Below are 22525 nucleotides of genomic sequence, written 5' to 3'. Positions count from 1 at the left end.
GGGAGATTATGATAAAATGAGGAAAATGGTTAGGAAAAAACCAGAAAGGAGCACCAGGAGAGGTTAAGAATTTACATCTGGCATGCACGTTGTTTAAAAATATCATCTTGGAAGCCCAGACCAGATGTGTTCCACCAAGGTGAAAGGCCAAATGACTGCCAACATGGTTAAAAGGTGAGGTAAGAGAGGATATTGTAGTCAAAAGAACATCTTTCAAAAAATGGAAAAGGGATCTGAATGAAGAAAAGAGAAAACAGCAAAAGCACGGGCAAGTCAGATACAAAGGTAAAGAGGGAAATTGAAAGGAAGCTTGATGTGGAAGCAAAAACGCAAAACCTTTTTCAGGTACATTTGAAGCAAAAAGCCTGCAAGGCGGTCATTTGGACCATTAGATGATCAAAGGGTAAAAAAAGGCACTAAGGGAGGACAATGCCATAGCAGGGAAATTAAATGAATTATTTGCATCGGTCTTTTTCTGAGGAAGATGTAAGGCAAATATCCATGCCAGAAATTAGTTTTAAATACTATTCAGAGAAACTGAGATTTGTTTCAGTGAAGCTGGAAGATGCAATATGTCTTGGGGACAACCAGAGGAAAAAGGAGGCTGTTCCTTAAGTGCAGTTTATTGACAATGAAAACAAAGCATAATACAAAAACAAACAAATTAGGCAGCTCACCTTTCAAGTTCATGTATCTCACAATCTTTAAACATAGCAGGTCTTAAACTTCATGTCACTCTCAAACCTTAAACATAGCAGGTCTTAGCATAGAGTGGGTCTCTGTCTGCTCCCTGGGGCCTGCTCAACTCCGCTAGGCCCTGAGGTCTTACACTCTGGTGAAGGGCTCCTCCCTTCACCCAGGATTTCCTGTGGGTCTTAACCTTAAGTAGGAGCAGCAGAGTCTGCTGTGCCCAGTCCCTTAAGGTGGTCAAAGGGAGTTTTCTGTATTCTCCCTCACAAGTGCAAATTGACAAACTAAAAAGTAGCAAATCACCTGCACCAGATGGCATACATCCCAGAATGTTGAAAAAAAATGAAAGTGAGACCTAATATTAGTAATCAGTAAACTATCACTAAAATCAGCTACAGTATCTGAAGATTGGAGGGCGGCCAACGTAGCATCTGTTTTTAAAAAGGATTCCAGGGGTGAGCCAAGAAATTATAGATCAGTGAGCTTGATGTTGGGGCCTTGTAAAATGGTTGAAACTATTCTAAAGAACAAAATTACTGAACATAAAGACCGTCATAGTTTAATGAGACAAAGCCAACATGGATTTAGCCAAGTAATCTTGCTCACCAATTTGTTACTTTTTTTTTTTAAGATGTGAATAAACATGGATAAAGGTGAGCCAATTGATATAGTATATCTGATTTTCAGAAAGCATTTGACAAAGTACCTTATGAAAGACTTGAGGAAATAATAAAGTCATGGATTAGGAGGCAATGTTCTATTACAGATTGAGAACTGGTTAAAAGATAGAAAACAGAAAGACATTCTAAATGGTCAATTTTCTCAAAGGAGAAAGGTGAATAATGGAATGCCCCAGGGATCTGCTTTTTAACATATTTATAAATTAGAGATGGGAACAACGAGTGAAGTGACCCAAATTTGCTGATGATATGAAAATTGTTAAATCACAAGAGGATTGTGAAAAACTGCAAGAGGATCTTGCAAGATTGGGAGCCTGGGCATCCAAATGGCTGATGTTATTTAATATGGCAAGTGCAAAGTGATGTGTGTAGGGAAGAGCAACCCAAATTATAGCTACACAATGGAAGGTTCCACATTGTGAATCACCACCTAGGAAAGGAATCTAGGCATCAAAGTAGATAATATGTTGAAATCCTCTACTCAATGTGTGGCAGCAGCCAAGAAAACAAATGGAATGTTAGGAATTATTAGGAATGGAGAATAAAACAGAGAATATCATAATGCCTCTGACTTGCTCCATGGTGAGTCCGCATCTTGAGTATTGTGTATAATTCTGGTCACCACAACTCAAAAAAAGATATAGCAGAATTAGAAAAAGTACAGAGAAGGGCAACCAAAATGATAAAGGGAATGGAATGATTCCCCTATGAAGAAAGGCTAAAGAGGTTAGGGCTCTTCAGCTTGGAGAAGAGACAGCTGAGGGGAGATATGATAGAGATTTATAAAATAAGGAGTGGAATGGAACGGGTAAATGTAAATCAGTTTATTCTTTCAAAAAGTACAAAAACTAGGGGACATGCAATGAAGTTGCTATGCAGTACATTTAAGGCGAGAAATTATTTTTTTACTCAATGTATAATTAAACTATGGAATTCATTGCCAGAGAATGTGGCAAAAGATGCTAGTGTAGCTGGGTTTAAAAAAGGTTTGGACAACTTCCTGAAGGAAAAGATCATAAGCCATTATTAAGGTGTACTTGGGGAAATCCACTGCTTATTCCTGGGATAAGCAGCTTGGAATCTGTTTACCTTTTGGGTACTTGCCAGGTACTTGTGACCTGGATTGGCCACTGTTGGAAAGGAAAAGTGGATCTTACCTGCTAATTTTCGTTCCTTGAGTTCCACAGATTAGTCAGGTGCATGGGTTTTTCTCCCCTACCAACAGATGGAGACAGAGAAGAAAAGCTTTCCTGATACTGACACCTGCGGTCCCTCAGTATGTAATGTACCCAAGCAAAGATGCTATTGAACAGTAACCAAACTCCCTCTTCCTAAACAAGCTTGGGAAAGGTTGAGCCCCCAACATGGAGTGCTTCAGTCCGTAAGGGAGATTGAAAACTCCCAAACCAAAAACAACTTCTTACTACTGTGTTTACATACAGACTAGAGTGGTCTTTCCAGAGAGGGCAGGGCTCTGGACTGATCTGTGGAAGTCAAGGAACGAAAATTAGCAGATATGAACAATTTTTCCTTTCCTTATCATTCCCCAGATCAGTCCAGATGCATAGGATGTACCCAAGCTCCCCTAAACTGGGTGGGAACCTGAAAGATCCGCACACAGCACACACTCTTCAAAGCCAACTGTTTCCGAAGCCTGCACTTCCAGCCGGTAATGCTTTGTGAACGTGTGTAGAGAAGACCAGATTGCCACTTGACAGATCTGCGGAGAAACTAATTGGCATTCCACCCAAGATGCCACCTGAACCCTAGTAAAATGGGCTAGCAGACGCACTGGAACCAGATGTCCCGTACAAATATAAGCAAATACAATGGCCTCCTTTAGCGATCGAGCAATAGTTGCTTTAGAAGCATTGGTTCCCTTTGCTCACTCCACCAAACAGAACAAATAAATGATCTGACTTTCAAAAACTGTTGGTAACCTTCAAATAGCGTAGTAGAACCCAGCGTACATCCAGTAAGTGAAGCTCCTGCGCATGTGGAGCGGAAGAGTTCATTTCTCGAAAGGTGGGAAGCTCCACCATTTGACTTAAGTGAAAAGAAGACACTACCTTTGGCAAAAAAGAGGGCAGTGTGCGTAAAGGTATCCTATTCTCCAAAATTTGAAGAAAGGAATCCCTACAAGATAAGGCTTGAAGCTCTGAAATCCACCTGGCTGAGCAAATCACTACCAAGAAGACCACCTTCAGTGTAAGGTTCTTCAGTGATGCCTTACACAACAGCTTGAATGGAGGACCACAGAGAACTCACAAGACCAAATTAAGGTTCCAGGAAGGAAACACTAGCCTCACCAGAGGCCGCAAATACTTCACCCCTTTAAGAAAACACACCACATCTGGATGCAAAGCCAGGGTCAAGCCCTGCACCTTACCTCTAAAACTACCTAAGGTTGCCATTTGGGCTCACAGTGAATTGTTCGTGACCCCCTTACTGAATTTGTTCTGCAAAAAGGCAAAGATGAGAGAAACGATGCCTGGAGAGAAGCCACCCCCCTCCCCAAGGCACCACGCCTTAAACACCTTCCACACCTTGACATAAGCTAAAGTGGAAAGTCTCTTAGCCTGCAGCAAGGTTGTAATGATGACCTCCGAATAGCTCTTAAAACGCAATCGATTCCTTTCAAAAGCCAAGCCGCAAGACAAAAATGAACTGCCTGATCCCAGATAATTGGTCCTTGATGAAGCAGCCTGTGAAGATGTCGGAACTGTAGAGGGCCGTCTACTGCCAGCTACAAATTTACCTGTGAATGTCACCAGGAGAGACTGGACCTGGATTTCCCCTGCAGTTGTAGTTGAAAGTCCTCTGACTGAGGATCCAGTTGGACAGCAAAGATATTTGAAGAGGTTTTATATGTGCAAATGACCAGGGAACTAGATTTAGCATAGACACCATAGAACCCAGGATCTGCAAATAATCCCAGACTTTGGGTTCCTGAAGTCGCTACAACCTCCAAAGTTGATCCTGAAATTCATCATTCTCTCCTCCATGAGAAACACCTTGCCTAGCGAGGTATTGAAGCGTGCTCCCATGTACTCCAGTGACTGGGTCAGGATCAAGTTGCGCTTTGCCAGATTTACTACCCATCCCAGGGCTTGCAACCTCTGTATAACCCACTGAACTGAGTGCTGTCATAGCTCCCTTGACTTTGCCCAAATAAATTAATCATCTAGATAGGAATGTTCCAAGATGCCCTCTTTTCAAAGAGCTATGGCCACCACCATCACCTTGGGGAATGTCCAAGGTGCTGTTGTAGACCAAACGGTAGAGCATGGAACCGAAAATGCTCTCCCAGCTCTGTGAAACATAGAAATTTTTGATGATTCGCTCTGATGGGGATATGTCGATAACTTCTCTAAGAGGTTGAGAGAGGCGAGGAACTTTCCTTTGAGGACTACTGCAATTACCAAGTGTAGGGTCTGCATCCAGAACTGTGGAACCTGTAAGGCTGTGCTTACTTTCTTTAGGTTTAGAATGGGACAGTAGGTACCTTCCTTTTTTGTTACCACAAAATAGATAGAATACCTCCCTCGCCCTGCTCATTTAGGGATACGGGAACTATCGCTTCCAGCTTTTGCAGCCAATCCAGTGTAGACTGAGCCTCCTTTGTCTTGCTGCCTGAGCGAGGAGAGACAATATAAGCTTCACTTTATCAGATAAGCAAATTCTAAGGCGTAGCCTTCTTTTATGACCTCCAGGACCCATTGGTCCATAGTGATCTCTGTCCACTTCTCTTAAAAGACAGCCAACCATCCTCCTATGACCTCTGGAGAAGAGTGGACTGGCTTCACTTCATTGTGCACTTTTACCTCCTCCGGTCCCTTGAACAGAACCTTCCCAGTTGGGTTTGTACATACCTTGAAAGGGCTGCATTTTACTCTGTGGTGTTATTTTTACCTGCATGATACTTCCTCACACACCTGTACTTTTGTCTGCCCAGGAAGTTTTTCCTGCTCCCGTTTTCTTGTCTTCGGGCAACTTATGCCCCTTTGACTCACCCAAGTGCTTCACTAACCATTCTAAGTCCTCCCTGAACAAAAGCGTGCCCTAAAAGATTACCCAGTTGTGACTTGGACAAAACATCAGTTAACCAATTGCACAACCGCAGGAGTCTTCTAGGTGACACTACCAACACATTTCAGGCCGAAGTGTGCAGTAAATCATACAAGGCATCAGCCCCATAGGCTACTCCAGCCTCCAAATGCCCTGCCTGCTTTGCCTGGATAGAGGGACTTGCTCCCTTAACCTGGAGTTGTTGAACCCAGTGCAAAAAGGCTCTTGCCATGAAGTTACTGAACACTGCCTCTCAGATGCCCAATACCAAGACTTCTAACATCTTCTTGAGATGTATTTCCATGGTCCAGTCCTGAGCACCCTTCAGCACAGCCAAATACACCATCCAAATGCTAATCTTCTTGGATACTGCTGAGATGGATGCATCCACCTTAGGTAGCTGCAAGAGCTCCAATGTGACCTCCAGTAGCAGGTAAAGCTTGGCCATCACCCTTCAAAACAGTCTTTGGAGTATCCCACTCCCTAACAACCAGCTTTTTATTGGTCCAATGGAATGGAAAGGCTTTTGGCAGACTCCTAAGACCATCCATTATGGGATCTACCCCTTCATGCTCTGACTTCTCCTGGACCACCTTAATTTCAAATTCTTATAAGACTTGGGGATTCAGGGGAAACAATTCTTCCTTTCTAAAGAGCTAGAAACACCTTGGAACCATTCCCCTCTACTACTGGGATTTTCCCCTTTCCTGAGGGGTAGTCATCCCCTTCTTCATTTAGTGGTCTGATGAAGGATCCCCTTCACCTCCCGAGCCCTCCAATGTCTCAGCAGCCTGGCTTTTGCGACTGGAAGTCCACATGGGTCCCCTGGCCCCCTCCTGGTGGGATACCTTCTGCACTTTTCTTGGACCCAGGAGGCTGGCTGATGTGGGGCATTTTCCTAATGTTCCCTTCTTGGCCATAAAGGCTTTATGCACTAGCAGCACAAATTCAGTGGAGAAATCATCCTCTGAGGCAGAGCCTGGCTCTGAAGAATCCCTGTCTCCCTCACACCCTTCCTGGGCACTATTGAGGCTTATAACAGCTGGGAATAATGGAGGAGAAGCATGCTCCTTCCCCGATCTCCTCTGCACCACGGGAGCCAGCTCCAAATTGGCTATGGTTCCCATGCTGCGGGAAAAAGCAGCTTTGCCTGCTTCAGCTGAATGGGAGGATTTGTTGCCTTCCGAAGCCGTGCTGGTCAGTCCCGAGCCATCCTCTTCACTGCAGACACACTTACCACAAAGGTCCGATGAGTTCAACTGCAATCGCCGCTCCCCACACGTAGGGCAGTGCTTCCTGCGGTCCGCAGCCGCTGCCATGCTGCACGTGGACTCTCAAATGGCGGCTTGCCCCAGTCATCCAAAACTGCCCACGGCGGAACAAAGCCAATCCTCAGCCTCTCCTGCTTTCCGTTCACTCTCTCCTCCAGTGGCTCTCCCGGGCCATGCTGGCCTGTTTCCATGTTACTCTTTTTGGGTTCTATAGTCAAATGAGAGAACCCTGAGTAGCAACAGCTAAAACAAAGTAAAGGCAGGTATACTTCCCTGTCAGCTGTCGTCACCATGCTGCCCAAGAGAGAGTGAGGCAAGTTACGTGGGGGAACAGAGGGAGCCAGATCACTATCAGTCTCCCTAGCGCCTGCAGGCAGAGCCACTCAAGGGTCACCAACCCCCTGCTCACCCTACTCTACCAGAGGGATGGCCCTTCACAGCACCGAACACCCCTGGGAGCAATTTTCTGGATCTTATTTTTATTTATTTATTTATTTATTTTTAAATCTCTGAACTGCAGGTTTTGCACCTCTACCATCTACTGGAGACAAAGAATACCAAGGGACTGCAAATAACACAGTCAGTAAAGCTTAAGTAAGACAATGTCTTCTGCTGGTAGGGGAGAAAAGCCCATGCATCTGAACTGATCTGGGGAACGATAAGGAAACAGGGTACTAGGCTTGATGGGCCTTTGGTCTGATCCAGTATAGAAAATCTTAGTTTCTTATAGGTAATCAATTTGTTGGTTTTTTTAATCATTTTTTGGCAGTCCTAACAGTACCCGCCTCCCTTTTACTTCATTCATACTACTAAATTGTGTAAATGAATTTGCCTGCTGCAGATGCACACTTCACTACTTCAGCCTGTTTCCTTCTGATTTTTCTCTTGTTGCTTGGTTGTTGCCAGCTGAGGCAGATATTTTTTAGCTAATGGCTGCCATAAAAACTAACCAAATACAGTTAAACTATCCATTCTGATTCTCAGCACTTTAAAATAAATACTGATATACAAGTCTTATAAAAATATACATTCAGAAGAACCAGCTTAATTATCCCAGTGACAGAGCTGTGCATCACTATGCATGATACCCTGGTTCATGTGTGCCTTGGCCTGGTGAGTGATGCTATAAAGATAAGGGTCATAGTCCCTGGGGAGAGAATCATCAAGTATGTGTGTGTGTGTGTGTGTGGTGGTGGGGGGGAGGGGGGTGCGTAGTGGATTCCAGAGAGAGCTGAAATCTTTGGCTGGCTGATTCCACTGAATTAGAGGGATGGAGGTGGAGAAAAATCAGAAGAAAACAAGTTGAGTTAGTGAAGATTGCATCTGCAACCATGTAAATTCATGTACACAATTTAGTTGCCAGTGTTTCCCAACCAGTGTGCTATGGAAAAGTCACCACTGTTTGATGCTCAGATCTAGACCAGCACCTGAGTTCTGCTTTCAGCACCTTGCAGCAAAAGCCACTAGCGGTGGTTCTTAAATGGGTAGGAGCACCTTTCTGAGAACATGTGAAATCATGCATGCCTCACTTTCTTAGCTGGAGCCTGAGCGCCGGAGTGTGGTAATCAATGGGCACCCTTAAGAGCATGAATAAGTGAGTCCTCCTTTGAGTCCTAGATTCTGTCTTATCGCCAGACTGAGTGAGATGGAAGAGCATGCACTAAGGTGTTGGGAGCAGCACAGTGGAGGAGCTCTGGCAGCCAGATACTGCAGCCAAGGTAGCTAACTGAGCCAGATGCCTGCACTGTACTGATTTCTCCCTTCTCCTGCACTTGTATATGGAGAAAGTTGGTTCATTGTGATGGATTCATATGGATGGGTTTCTGTGTGCTCTTTTCCTTTCTTTTAAAATTTGGGAGAGAAGCTTTTAGTGCTTCCCTAGCTCTTCTTTTGGACATATGAATCCTCTCCATGATCTGCCTGTTCCGTGAAAGTTGGTATGCCTTGCAACAATTTTATTAATGTTGGTGTGCCTTGGGCTTGAAAGGGCTGGGAACCTCTGGCCTAAAGTGTGTCAACTCTTCCTGTTATAAATGGGAATAAACACAAAAAGGGATTACTATATGTCCAATATCTGTGCATGTATTTTTCTGTATAAATGGGAATGATCATGACTGAGACAGATGACTGGACTAGAAAGCTGGCCAGGTAAAAAAAGATGCTTGAAAACATTATGACCTATTATTATCAGCACACAGAACCTCTTTTATCAAAGAATCATATTAAACAGAAAAACAAAACACATGCCTCTAATTGTGAATTTTGTAGGTGAAAGCATGACTAAAGTAAGAATTATTTAGGTTGTAATAAAATGTTAGAACAAATGCACCACTAAGCTTATGTTTCTTCTGGTTTTACATCCATCCTTAAGCAACAGGGCATGCAAAAATGAACTTTGTTAATGCAGGTAGAGGAAAGAAATTCAAACAGTTTTCTTTCCGATTTCATCTCATTCTTTGAATGAAAGTAAGCATTTGAAGTTGTGGAAAGGCTTTTTTGCATCTGCTCACACTTCTAGATTTAAGCAAACAAGGGCATCGCTGAGCTGCTTGTGCCATAAATATGAGCTCGCATCACCCTGACACATCAGAGGCCTGTAGACAGCATAAGGAGCTCAGGCGTGACCTCAGGGCTGCAGGTTTTCAAAATCTGGGCATGTAAACATAAGGAAAGGGAGCAACCGTAGACTTAAATAACAAAAAAAAAGCAAAACGAAAAAAATAAAATGCGTTTGGGAAAAAAGAAAGGAGCTCTAGGAATAAGCCCAGCGAAAGAAGACTAGAAGGCAGAGGTGGGAGTGCTTCTGTCAGTCGCTGGTCCATGGCCGCCCTGCGTTAGCGGCTCCTCCCAGCGCTTCTCGCACCTGCTTTGTTTCTGCTTTCTCCTGGCGCTCCCAGGCTACCTGAGTGACATCACAAGAACAGCGCCTTCTGGGAATTGTAGTCGGCCAGCCTCCCCGCCCGCTCGCCCCCGGCGGGGACCCGGCCGGAAAAGAACTACAAGTAGCGGCGTGCCCCGTGCGCGGTAGCCGGAAGGCTGTAGTCAGTGTATGTGCGGCTGGAGCGCCCGGTTCGCTGTCCTGGCCCCACCATGGCCCGGCCGCCGCTGGTGCCCAGCTCGCAAAAGGCCTTGCTCCTGGAGCTGAAAGGACTGCAGGAGGAACCCGTCGAGGGCTTCCGCGTTAATCTGGTGGACGAGGGGGACCTCTACAACTGGGAGGTGGCCATCTTTGGGCCCCCTAATACCTACTATGAGGGCGGCTATTTCAAGGTAGGGAAGGGGCAGGTAACTTGGTGAGAGGGCAAAAACACAGAGGAGGGGCAAGTAGCTGAGGGGGGGGGGGCACTAAAAATATGAGGATGATGACAACAAAAATGTGGGGAGGGGGGTAAGTAATATATTACGTTTTGTACATTACCTTGGGGGTTTTATTGGAAAGGGGACAAAAACATAGGGAAGGGGTGAATAAAAGAGCCAAGAATAGGAGGCGAATACACAGGAATCTGATAACCTGGGAAAGGACACTTAGAGTAAACAACTTGAGGGCTAGTAATGTACGGGTGAATAACTAGCAGAGGAATAACATAGGGAGATGGATAGATAAGTGAGAAACAAACAGCTGGGAGGTGATATTGAGGTAGGATCTAGGGGGTTAATATGGGAAGAAGGTGAAAAGATCCAGGAGGGGTTAATAAAGTAGGGGGAGAAAGGGAAGGTGGATAATATCCCTACGGGACAGTAAGGAGCAAAGTAAGAATGATCATAGATTGCTGGGATATTAACTTGGGGAGTGGATAATACACTACATGGAGGAGAGGTGATTTTGTAACAGTGAAGAAATGTAGGGGTTCATGCTGGTAGTAGGTTCAGCAAACTTGAAAGTGTGAAACTCCCTGGAAATATTAGTTGTGAATGGTTGAAGTTGGGGTAATTCAGGAAATTGGGAGACAGTACCATGGAGGAGATGAGAACAATGAGGGTAGAACATTTCTTGGATTAGAGTCTGTGTAAAGGGAGTAACTAGGAATACTGTGGTAATAGCCTGCCCTTGTCAGAAGGATAACCCACATCCCTCTTCTCTTCCTCCCAAATGTATTGAGGATAAATAGGTGAGATGAGTAAGCCCTGGTGTCCTTTTATTTATTTATTTTATTTAGGTGTTTTATATACTGGCTTTCCAAGAGAAGATCTCCCCAAAGTAAGCTTAGCTGCTGGATGCTGCTGTTTTCTGTGTGTGCATCCATCACACACAGTAGTACACTAGCCCTGTTTATATGGATTCTTTGCTATAGCACTTCACATTATCATACGCATCACATGGCTAGGTGTGTTTTCTTGTCAGTGCGGTGGGTGAAATCTATGTAGAATTTTGAGCTCTGAGGTCTTGAGGATAGGGAATCCTAGGACAGTGTGCTGGCTAATGGGAGCAGAGTGCAGGCTTCCAGCAGATATGGCAGAAGTAGGCAGGTGTCCAGGGCTGGACTGCCCTAACCTTTGGGGTTGAATGAGAAGCTTACACTTGTTTGTGTGAGGTCTGGCAGAACTCGTAAACAGAGATGTTCCTTTGTGTTATTTTTATAGGCTTGCATGAAGTAGGGTGTTTACTTCCTGCTCGTGATGACACATCCTTAGGGCTGGCTTACCTCGGTCTGGCTTTTGGTTTTTCCTTTTTCTGATTTCCTAATATAGACAGGTTTTGAGCTGTATACACACTTGCTCCATTTGAGTGCTGTGGTGTAAAGGCTGAAATGAAACAGACTGCTCCGGTGCACTTCCCTGAATCCAGCTGGGAGCACCCAAGCACCTCATTCTGTTCTCAACCCAGTGCCCAAATACAGGCGTGCTGACTGAGCCCATGTTGTCAGTTACTGAGCTTGAGGTGTGATCCTGGTCTCCTGTGATTTTGTAATAGGACTGTGGCAGTATTCGCAGTCCCTTGTGGGGAGAGCGGAGTGGGATGAGGCCTAGAGGCTGGTTTTAGGGCCCGTGATTTCAGGGTTCCAGAGGGATTTGAAAATTGTTGTTGCAATGATTGGACTAAAGTAAGTTGGGAAGTGATATAAAATTAGGGGGGAAAGCCCCAGATAGTTGCTGATGAAGGCTGTCCTCATTAATATTTCTATCTGTATTATTGGCAGACAAAGAGGTAGGAGAAAACTGCTACCTGCACGCCTTCCCTCTAGAAAAATGACCAGGATTGTGATCCATTCCTTCCATCACTGAGTTGATACCACTGTTCCTCATCTGCCACCCTCCCTCTCCCTCAGTACAAAGAATAGAGTGGGACCTCAGAGCTCTTCAAAGAGAATTGAATTCCAGCCATGCTCCTTGTTTTTATATTGAGTGGCCTCTCCCCGGCCTCCCCCCCACTTACAGAAGGGAGGCCTAATTTCTTGCTGCGAGTCCATTCTAGAAACTTTCTCCTTCCCATTTTGCCTGACTATGAGATGCTAGATACCTATGAGGCTGCACGTTTTCTTTACTGAGTTTATGCCCAGCCTAGAGCTATAATCCTGTCTCAGGATGTATCGCCCTCTCTGAGCTGCTTGTATCTCCACAGACTCTTCCTTTTTCATCACTTTGCTTTTTCGGTCCATGTGCTCAGGGGTTTGAGACGTTTGAATTGCCCTTAAGGCTGTTTGTAAAGGTCAGTGCTGGAAACTTTTTCTGACATATAAGAGGAAAGAGCTGGGGAGGTTGCATATATTTAAATTACTTGGTTCTGGCTCTAGTCCCAGGTGCGTATCAGGTTTTTATCCACATCTTGGCTGTGAACGACCTATGTGACTTCTAAGGTATGGGCTGCCATCCTCTTCTCAGATCCTCTTCTTTCCTTGCAGGCCCGGCTTAAGTTTCCAATCGACTATCCGTACTCCCCTCCAGCATTCCGCTTTTTGACCAGAATGTGGCATCCCAACATTTATGAGGTATGTGGTGCAGTGAAAGCTTGCCAGTGCGATCTGGGCAGAAGTAACACCCCGGGGAAGATAGGTTCTCTTCCCATCTCCGTCGGCTAGAGAGATGCCACACGTAGAGCCTGGAAGGAGGGCCTGCTAGGACTGTGGGGCAGGGAGGAAACTGAAAGGAAGGACTCCTGGGATAGAGGGAGCATAGAAGGAAGACTGCTGGGAATGGGGAGGAGTGCGGAAAGAGGGGACTGCAAGGCGGGATCAAACTGCTCCAAGATAATGCAATACAAGCAAAGAGAAGAGGCAGGGGCACCCCTGCTAGTTCGTCTGCTAGTGTAAGAGTTGCAGAGCTATGTGTAGTTGTGCCGTGTCTTCTGAAAGAATGGCTCTCTGCATATCTTAGGCCATGCCAAGGAGCTGCATATACTAGGCCGCCCATAGGCTCACACTGCACATGATATGAGCAGATTCATTTGAGGTGATGCTCGCTCAGGGCCGGCCTTTGTGCCGGGCAAGCTGGGAGGTCGCCCAGGGCGCTGTGAAACAAGGAGTGCTTCGGGAGCTGCCAGTATCTTCTGTGGGGTTGGTTAGTTGGTAAGCTGGGCAGCAGTGATGATCAGAGGCACCCAGTATAAGACTAGCCTTGAAGAGGCTAATCCTTAAGAAAGCCTGGTTAGGCTGGGTCTGCCTCCATGACTCACTCCCTCTATGTGTATGGCTGGCTGGAGGAGAAGTGCTTAACAGTGAGTCAGATTCCTCTACGCGTTGGGCTAGTATCGCAAAACAAGTTGCAGGATTATGGGATCTTGCTCTTCAAATTGTGAGACTGGACCCATGCAGCAGTGGAAGCTGATGTGCCACTTCTGATGACCATGGGGGCACAAAGAAGAAGTGGGGATGCAGCTTTGTGGGGGGAGGGGGGAATCAGGGGCATAGAGCAGGAGACTTACATCTTATGGGGTGAGAGGACTCGAGATGGGGGCATGAAGTGGGAGAGGATGTAGGATAGAGGGATAGGATTTGGGACTGAGACAGAAAAGGAGTGAGGATTACTTTTAAATGGAGGGAAGATTGAGAGCATATAGGGGATTAAGAGTGGAGAGAACCAGATCTGGAGAGGAAGAGGGTGGCCAGAGAGATGAGGATAGAGTGAGTGGGAGAGGGGATTAGAGATGGGAGGAGGGAGGGAGGAGCTGAGATAACTAAAGAAAGGGACTGGAGCCGGGGAGGGAAGGTGAGGGAATGAAAGGCAGAGGAAAGTAAATGAGGGCTGAGGATGCAATGAATACAGAGAAGGTCAAAGACTGGGGAAGGAGGTGAGAGAGTGGAGGAAAGGCTAGGAAGGAGGGTGGAATGCTGGGAGGTAGGCAAATGAAACTAGAGAGATTGTGAGGACCGAGAAGGACAGTGGGGTAAGAGGGTGAGGAGAGGCGAGAGATGGGCACAGGAGAGCTGTAAGGGGGGTGAGAGTTAGAAAGGAGGCAGGCAGCAGGTGGGGATATAAGGACAATGGAGCCAGATATCTGGAGATTGGTGAGGGAGAGATGGGACTGAGAAGGGGCAATGGGAGGAGAGTTAGCTGAAAACCCAGAGCAGCGAGAACTGGATGAACAGAGACAAAGAAAAGAGATCAAAGGTAAAAAATCAATGTAAGAGATAGATGAGGGAGAAGAAATGAAGCAAACAGGAGTGAGCAGCATAAAATGGAAAGGACACCCCTGGTAGAGGAAGTCACTGAAAGCAGAAAGATCAGAGTCAGCACAGAACAATTAAAATACTTTAGACAAAGGTAGAAAACTTTTTAAGTGTAGTGATTGGAATTTGCCAGCTTTCGGAAATGTGCATCCCTGGTATCCTAACTATGAATAATAATAATTCCAGTACTGTATAGCAAACTTGCCAAATCAAAATGGCACTAACTCCCAAGACTCAAACTGCAAAAATCCTGCCTATGAAAGGCAGCACTGCTCGTACTACACTGAGCTGTAAACACCTACTGGGAAAACAGAAGGTCAGATAGCTACAGATCAATAAATACTGGTAAAATATCTCACCTTACCTAGTACAACCTAAGAGACCACCAATTGAAATAAGGACAAACACTGAACAGGAGACTGCAAGAAGACACTTTACATGCAGTGCAGGATTGAAAAAATACAAAGTTTTGTGGCATTTTAAAGTGCCTGATGATGGGGAGTGTGGTTTTTTTTTTGCCTTTACCGAGGTGACTCCAGAGTTTCTATATTATGTACATTGAGAGGGGGAGGGGGAGAGAGTGCATGGAGACATGAAAGGGAGGTGGTGGGGAAGGAGGGAGGAGAATGCCTAGGGGAGGGGGAAAGAGTGCCTGGCAGGAGGGAACGAGGGAGAATGTATGGAGGAGGGATGGGAATACCACTGAACATTTCCCCCCCAGTGCGCCAGCTGCCCTAGCACCAGCCCTGTGCTTAACCCTCCTGTGCTGGCCTGAAGTTAGCACAGTGGTGAGGCCTCTCAAATGTATAGATTTCCTTTCTTTGGTGCTATGATATTTCTTCTAGGGACCACATGCTATTTAGGTTTGATAAAAACAGAAACTGGTTGCTGCCATATTTTTTCTTTCACCCCCTAGAATGGGGATGTTTGCATCTCAATCCTACACCCCCCTGTGGATGACCCCCAGAGTGGAGAGTTGCCATCCGAGCGATGGAACCCCACTCAGAACGTCAGGTACGTGCAGGAAGTGCTTCATGGCTTTCATTTTACGCCTCACAGGGCATAGCTGTGGCCCGAGCAGGTAGTGTTGGTTGGGTTGGGTTGGGGGGGGGGGGTGCATTGGAACCATGCAGGTGTGTGCACAGCTGGCCAGTCTGAACGCAGGACGTGAACGGGGGAGGTGGAGTGACTTGGAGGAGCTGCAGCCCAGCAGGTTGGATTGATAATGTGGGTCCATCTTTGTGTTTTTATATAATGTAAAGGGCTGAAGCTGTAAGACCAGCTATGCAATGGCACATGGCAGAGTGAGGCAGCCAGTTACAGTGCGGTCAGGTTTCAGCCGGGGCGGAAATAAGCAGTCTTGTTAAACGCGGCCTACCAGCCCTGCGCCAGGACTAAGCTCTGAGGATGAGGGCTTAACTCTGCTTCTTAATCCTCTGCAGGACTAAGCTCTGAGGATGAGGGCTTAACTCTGCTTCTTAATCCTCTGCAGGACTATTCTCCTTAGCGTTATCTCCCTTCTGAATGAGCCCAACACCTTTTCACCAGCCAATGTAGATGCCTCGGTCATGTATAGGAAGTGGAAGGACAGCAAGGGGAGGGACCGCGAGTACTCTGACATCATCAAGTGAGTGGCACCCGGCTCTGCTACCTCCTGTCTTGTTCAGCTCTGGGTAATGAAATGCAAAGGAGAAATAAGCCAGTGTGGTATGGAGCAGAATTCTCTTTTCTTCTTCTTCTTGTCCATCTTTTTTTTTAAGATTTGATTTATGTACTTTCAGGTACTGTAGATATTTCCATGTCCTAAGAAGGCTCACAATTTGAGTTTGTGCCTGAGGCAGTAGAGGGTGAAGTGACTTGCCCTGGGTCACAAGGAGCGGCAGTGGGAGTTGAGCACAGTTTCTCTCCGTATTTCTTTTCCTTCCTCTGTTGGTTTCTCACTTTCTCCCATACGGAGGCTGGGGGGGGGCTGCAATCTTTTTGCGTGACCCTTTCGATGGCAGTGTCCACTCTCCCCTGCTCCCTGCTGCTGCTTTTTTGCTGGGCCCCCCTTTTTGTATCTTTTACGCCCTTGGGTTGGTGGCAGTAACATCAGTCTGGGTTTCTCTTCCTCAGGAAGCAGGTGTTGGCGACCCAGGCAGACGCAGAGCGGGATGGCGTGAAGGTGGCCCACCACGCTGGCAGAATACTGCGTGAAGACAAAGGCGCCGGTGCCAGACGAGGGCTCCGACCTTTTTCTACGATGACTACTATGAGGATGAGGAGGATGGAGGAGGGCGGGGATAGCTGCTACGAGGACGAGGGACGACTCAGGCAATGAGGAGTCCTGACGCCGATGCCGTCTCAATAAAACCTCCGTGTGTTTCATACCTCGACTGGGCCAGGGGACTCGTTACCTCGGGGGGGGGAGGGGGGATTTGGGGGAGGGTGGGGGGTGGGGGAGGGAATGCAGGGTTTGAGGGTCCTCTCCCGCTACTGAAAAAGAAAACCCCCCACGGTACGCCTTTCGCAGGACTGCGTAGCCTTAACACGCCGCAGCGGAGGGGACCGATCTAGAGCTGTAGTGACTTTAGACTGAGAATGCGGCTGCTGGAGGCTGCAGGGGGCTTGGGAGGGTCGGGAGGAGAAGGGGCTGTTTTTATAAGCTGTGGGTGGTGGGGGCTCGGGGGAGGAAGTTCTGTTTCTATAGACTGTGATGGGGGGAGGGGGCCCGATTGCAGGATTGTGGCAGTGCCAGAGAACGGGAGGACCAAGGTCTGCATGGGATTCCTGCTCTCCTGGAAATGCTGACTTGCGAGCTGGTCCTCTGTCATCCTGCCCTCAGGACTAGACAGCACAAAGTAAGGCAGCACGATGTATCCACGCACGAGAGAGAAAACAACCGGAAGCTGGTTTCGGGAAAGCTGGGTGTGAAAAGTTAAGCCCTCCACTGCTGCTAGGTTTTGTTCCAATGGGAGGAATTGTATCAATGAAATTTGTGTTTAAATATTGTCTAAACAGATATTAATTGATTCCTCTGAAGCAAGAAGATAATTGTTGGGCAGAAGGCAGATCATTCAGGTCTGCATTTCCTGTCCCAAAACCCTGGAGAGGGCTGGCTACAGTGGCCTTTTGGGGGGGTTAGGGTGGGGCGTGCCCCCTTGTTTTCTGTTCTTGTACGGTACAGTCTCCCGTCCTCAACTTGGAAATCACATGGGGAGAGGGGGTGGGCTAGACAGGAGACCTTGCCATGGTGAGGGGGATCCCTTCTGCAGTCGTGCCGTCATGAATTGTAACTGCACAGCTTCTCTTGTGTTATTTCTTGATTTGGGGACAGTGTGTATTTTGCAGTCTTTTTCTGCTTGTTTAATTTCCTTATGTACTTTTTTGGGTCATTTGAAAATATTTAATAAAAAAATCAAGCAAAGCTAGGCTTTGAAAGCAGTGTATTGTGGTTGGTGGGGATCTGGCATGAGGGGGAGAGGGGAGCTGCTGGGCACCCCTGTTGTATCACGAGGTGCAGGAATTGGGGATTATGGAACAGAAGGAAGCCTCCGTCCGATTACAGGGTGCAGAAGCTGTAAGGATGTGATTGAAGGTCTGCTAGATTGCAGAGTAGTTCTTCCCAGGAGAACAGCTTCTTTCTAAGTCACCATAATGAAGCAGGGCAGCTCGTGAGGATCCAGACCATGAATGTCACATCTTTTCTACTTAGCCAGAAATTGTAAATTAATCATTGGCATGAGCCAGTGTGTGAAAACATGCATTTCCTAGCGTGTAACAGATGGACTCAGGACCAATGGATATAGTGTACTCCTGCTAGCAGTTGGAGACGGATCAGATTTCAATCTGACGTCAGCCCCTAATACATATACCCCTGCAGGAAGTGCAGCTCTTCAGTATTTCCCGTCTCCATAGCAGTTAGGAACTATGGTGTCATAGTGGATAACACATTGAAATCGTCGGTTCAGTGTGCTGCGGCAGTCAAAAAAGCAAACAGAATGTTGGGAATTATTAGAAAGGGAATGGTGAATAAAACGGAAAATGTCATAATGCCTCTGTATCGCTCCATGGTGAGACCGCACCTTGAATACTGTGTACAATTCTGGTCGCCGCATCTCAAAAAAGATATAATTGCGATGGAGAAGGTACAGAAAAGGGCTACCAAAATGATAAGGGGAATGGAACAACTCCCCTATGAGGAAAGACTAAAGAGGTTAGGACTTTTCAGCTTGGAGAAGAGACGACTGAGGGGGGGATATGATAGAGGTGTTTAAAATCATGAGAGGTCTAGAACGGGTAGATGTGAATCGGTTATTTACTCTTTCGGATAGTAGAAAGACTAGGGGGCACATTTAAAACTAATCGGAGAAAGTTCTTTTTTACTCAACGCACAATTAAACTCTGGAATTTGTTGCCAGAGGATGTGGTTAGTGCAGTTAGTATAGCTGTGTTTAAAAAAGGATTGGATAAGTTCTCGGAGGAGAAGTCCATTACCTGCTATTAAGTTCACCTAGAGAATAGCCACTGCCATTAGCAATGGTAACATGGAATAGACTTAGTTTTTGGGTACTTGCCAGGTTCTTGTGGCCTGGATTGGCCACTGTTGGAAGCAGGATGCTGGGCTTGATGGACCCTTGGTCTGACCCAGTATGGCATTTTCTTATGTTCTTATCTGCACGCTCTCACAGCGTTAGAACCAAACTCAAAGAAGAAAACCAAATTTTAAAGAAGAAACCTACCTGAAGACTAGCCCCGCTCTCCTGCGGTGATACCCTCTGGTCCCTCCCCCAGTTGATATTCCTGAGGTGATTTCCGTGGTCCCTTGGAGGTAAGCCTCAGTCCGGCGGCCAAATTGCGGCGAGGGCCTAGCACCCGATCCTCGAGCGTGGCGGTGAAGGTATTTGCCCTCTCCCCCCGCAGCCGGAGACCGCCCGGGACGAAACCGGGAAGCGCAGAAGACAAGGTAAGGTAGAAATTTTCTACTTGAATCCGGTCTCCGAGGATCGAGGAAGAGCACAGGTCACCGGCCGAGATCAGTGCCACCGGGTTGATCCACCCTAGCAGGGCCAGGCCCCGGCTATTTCTAAGGGTCTACCCATGTGAAGACCCTCCGAGGGGGTCGCCATATTGCCTGCATGCTCACCGTCGCCATCTTGGCCCTATTCGCCGCGCCGTTCGGCCCGAGCACACAAAACCGAGCTAGGCGCACAAAGCACTTGTGCGCATAGACTTACATGCACATAAAACCTTGTGCGCATAAGTTGCACGCACAGAGCTGGGCGCATATCTACGGCTGGACGCACAGCTGCACGCACAACTCGAACGCTCATCTTAAGCGCACCAGAGCGCATAAGAGTTTACGTGCAGACAGCCATGGCACCACCAGAAACGGATAAAGGCTCAAGGCCTCTGCCCAGCATGCCACATCAGAGCCGCACAAAGCGAGGAGGCAGACACCCTGTGCACGCAGTGTGAGGAGGCCCTGGGACATCCAGTTCAGGGCCAGTCCCACCCAGGGCAGAGTACTAGCTCCTTGGGGAGTACCCCGGACCTAGCAGATCCCAGTGGGACCAGCGCCCCTCAGCTTGGATCCAGTGTCGATCTCATGGGTGGAGTTCTTCAAGGGGATTCATGCCTTTGTTCAAATGCAAATTGAACCTCCGACTGGTCAGCCACATGCTCCACTGGAGGACCCTCAGGCCCTTCAAGGCACAGGCTTCCACTACCCAGAAGCCCCACCCATGGGGACATGGACATCTCTGAAGAAGAAGCTGAGCCCCTAGAAGAGGGGGAGCTCCCCCCGGGGATAGAGCCTCACCGAACCATGAGACGCTTCTTCACAAAGGACGAGCTCCCGGATCTGGTCACCCAATGTCTGACGCAGCTCGCTATCCCGGGCCCAGGTACATCGGGGGAACCTAAACCGAACCCCCTGCTGGAGGGTCTTCGTCAGACCTCTCACCATTTCCCTCTGTTACAAGCGGCACAACAGCTGATTGACCTGGAATGGAATGCCCCAGAGTCCACATTCAAAGGGGGACGAGCTTTGGCAGCCATGTACCCCCTGGACCCGGCGACCAAAGATCTTCTTGCATGCCCAAGAGTTGATGCCATGGTCTGTGCGGTCTCTAAGCGCACCACTATCCCAGTAGAGGGAGGAGCAGCGCTCAAGGATGCACATGACTGGCAGCTGGAATCCATCCTCAGTCATTTGACTTAGCCGCTATGTCTCTACAAATTGCAGCCTGCTGCACAGTGGTGACACGTGCCTGCTTATCCCAAACCAGGAACAACACCCCGGGAGAAGACATGGAACCAGCAGTATCATTCCTCGCGGACGCTGCCACCGACCTAGTGCATACAGCGGCCAGAGGAGTGTCATCTGCGGTGGCAGCCAGAAGGCAACTCTGGCTCCGAAGCTGGTTGGCCGACGCATCTTCCAAAACGCACCTCACAAGCATGCCCTTCAAAGGATCCCTCCTGTTTGGCAGGGAACTAGAGAAATTAGCCGACAAATGGGGCGGGTCCCCAGTGCTGCGCCTGCTGGAGGATAAAACGAAGAGAAACCAGCGACTGTTCCCCAGGTCCTCCAGGGACAGAAGTTCACAGCGCTTCAATCCTTACAGGAGCAACTATTAAGCACCCCGCCCTACGAGCAGGAACCAGTCCTTTCGGAACAAGCACAACAAGAAGGGTACCAGCTCGGGTACAGGCCCCAGCCGCACCCCACAATGAGATTCAGCCGACCCGTCCAAGGGAAGAAGCTATAGGGGACAGACTAGCCCTATTCTACCGCAGATGGGTCGAGATAACTTCGGACAAGTGGGTCGTAGCCATCATTCGGGAGGGGGTACTACCTGGATTTTCTACGTACCCCTCCGGAGAAGTTCGTAGAGTCCCCCTGGCACGACCTCTTCAAGAGAGGGCGGCAGTGGAAGCTACACTGTCCAGACTACTGGCCCTCGAGGCCATAACCCCAGTGCCTCCACAAGAAATAAATACTGGACATTATTCCATCTATTTTATCATCCGCAAGAAAGAGGGAACATTCAGGCCCATCCTGGACCTCAAGTTGGTCAACCGCCACCTGAGGATTCCCTGCTTCTGCATGGAAACCCTGCGATCCGTAATAAGGGCGATACAACCGGGAGAGTTTCTCACATCCCTGGATCTTTCGGAGGCCTACCTACACATCCCATTTCATCGGGAACACCAGCGCTACCTACGCTTCAAAGTCCTGAACCGTCACTACCAGTTCCGGGCATTAGTCACAGCACCCCGGACGTTCACCAAGGTAATAGTAGTGGTGGTGGCAACACTGAGGAAGTAAGGAATCCTCGTCCACCCTTATCTAGATGACTGGCTGATCAGGGCAAAGTCACCGGAGGAAAGCCACCAAGCAACCAGCAGAGTCATAACTCTACTGGAGAGCCTAGGATGGGTGGTCAACACCAACAAAAGTTTCCTACAACCCTCACAGTCGCTGGAATACCTAGGAGTCCGATTCGACACCAAAGAAGACAAGGTCAGCCTGACCCCCCACAAGGAGATTAAAACTGTGGAACTGGCTGCATACCTTGCTTGAACGATCCTCGTCCCACAACATGGGATTACCTGCAAGTCCTCAGGCTGATGGCATCCACACTGGAAGTTGTGCCATGGGCGTGAGCCCACATGAGGCCCCTATAGCACTCACTTCTATCACGGTGGAGTCCACAGTCCCAGAACTACACCGTACGGCTATCAATCCCGGGAAGAGTCCGGAACCAGCTATGGTGGTGGCTGCAGGCCAACCACATGAGCCGAGGATCAAGACTATCCTCTCCAACCTGGACCCTACTCACCACAGATGCCAGTCTACGAGGATGGGAAGCACACTGCGAGGAGTTAACTGCCCAAGGGCAGTGGAACGCAGAAGAGGCGGGATGGAACATCAATCGCCTAGAAGTGCGGGCAGTCAGACTAGCCTGTCTGCGGTTCGCTCACAGACTTCGAAACAAAGTGGTCAGAGTAATGTCAGACAACGCCACAACAGTGGCCTACATCAACCGACAGGGGGGAACCAGAAGCCAACAAGTGTCCCTAGAAATAGACCCCCTGATAGCGTGGGCAGAAGCAAATCTCCAGGAGATCTCCGCTGTCCACATCGCCGGGAAAGACAACATCACGGCAGATTTCCTCAGCAGCAAAAGTCTAGACCCAGGAGAATGGAGGCTGTCGTCCGCAGCCT

General features: G+C 47.9%; 1 protein-coding gene across 1 annotated transcript; it reads left to right on the top strand.

Moving 5' to 3' along the window:
• Positions 1-9330: 9330 nt before the first annotated feature.
• On the top strand, positions 9331-17733 carry CDC34 (cell division cycle 34). Its single transcript, XM_029613602.1, is given in 9 exon segments — positions 9331-9979; positions 12550-12636; positions 15230-15327; positions 15806-15940; positions 16429-16480; positions 16482-16547; positions 16549-16580; positions 16582-16615; positions 16617-17733. Coding segments are annotated over 9 exon segments (711 nt in total). The 5' UTR covers positions 9331-9799; the 3' UTR covers positions 16644-17733.
• The last annotated feature ends 4792 nt before the right edge of the window (positions 17734-22525 follow it).

Source organism: Rhinatrema bivittatum, chromosome 8 (genome assembly GCF_901001135.1).
Source record: "Rhinatrema bivittatum chromosome 8, aRhiBiv1.1, whole genome shotgun sequence".
NCBI lineage: Eukaryota > Metazoa > Chordata > Amphibia > Gymnophiona > Rhinatrematidae > Rhinatrema > Rhinatrema bivittatum.
The sequence above is the reverse complement of the archived record's forward strand: the minus strand, read 5'-3'. Positions and strand labels throughout refer to the sequence as shown.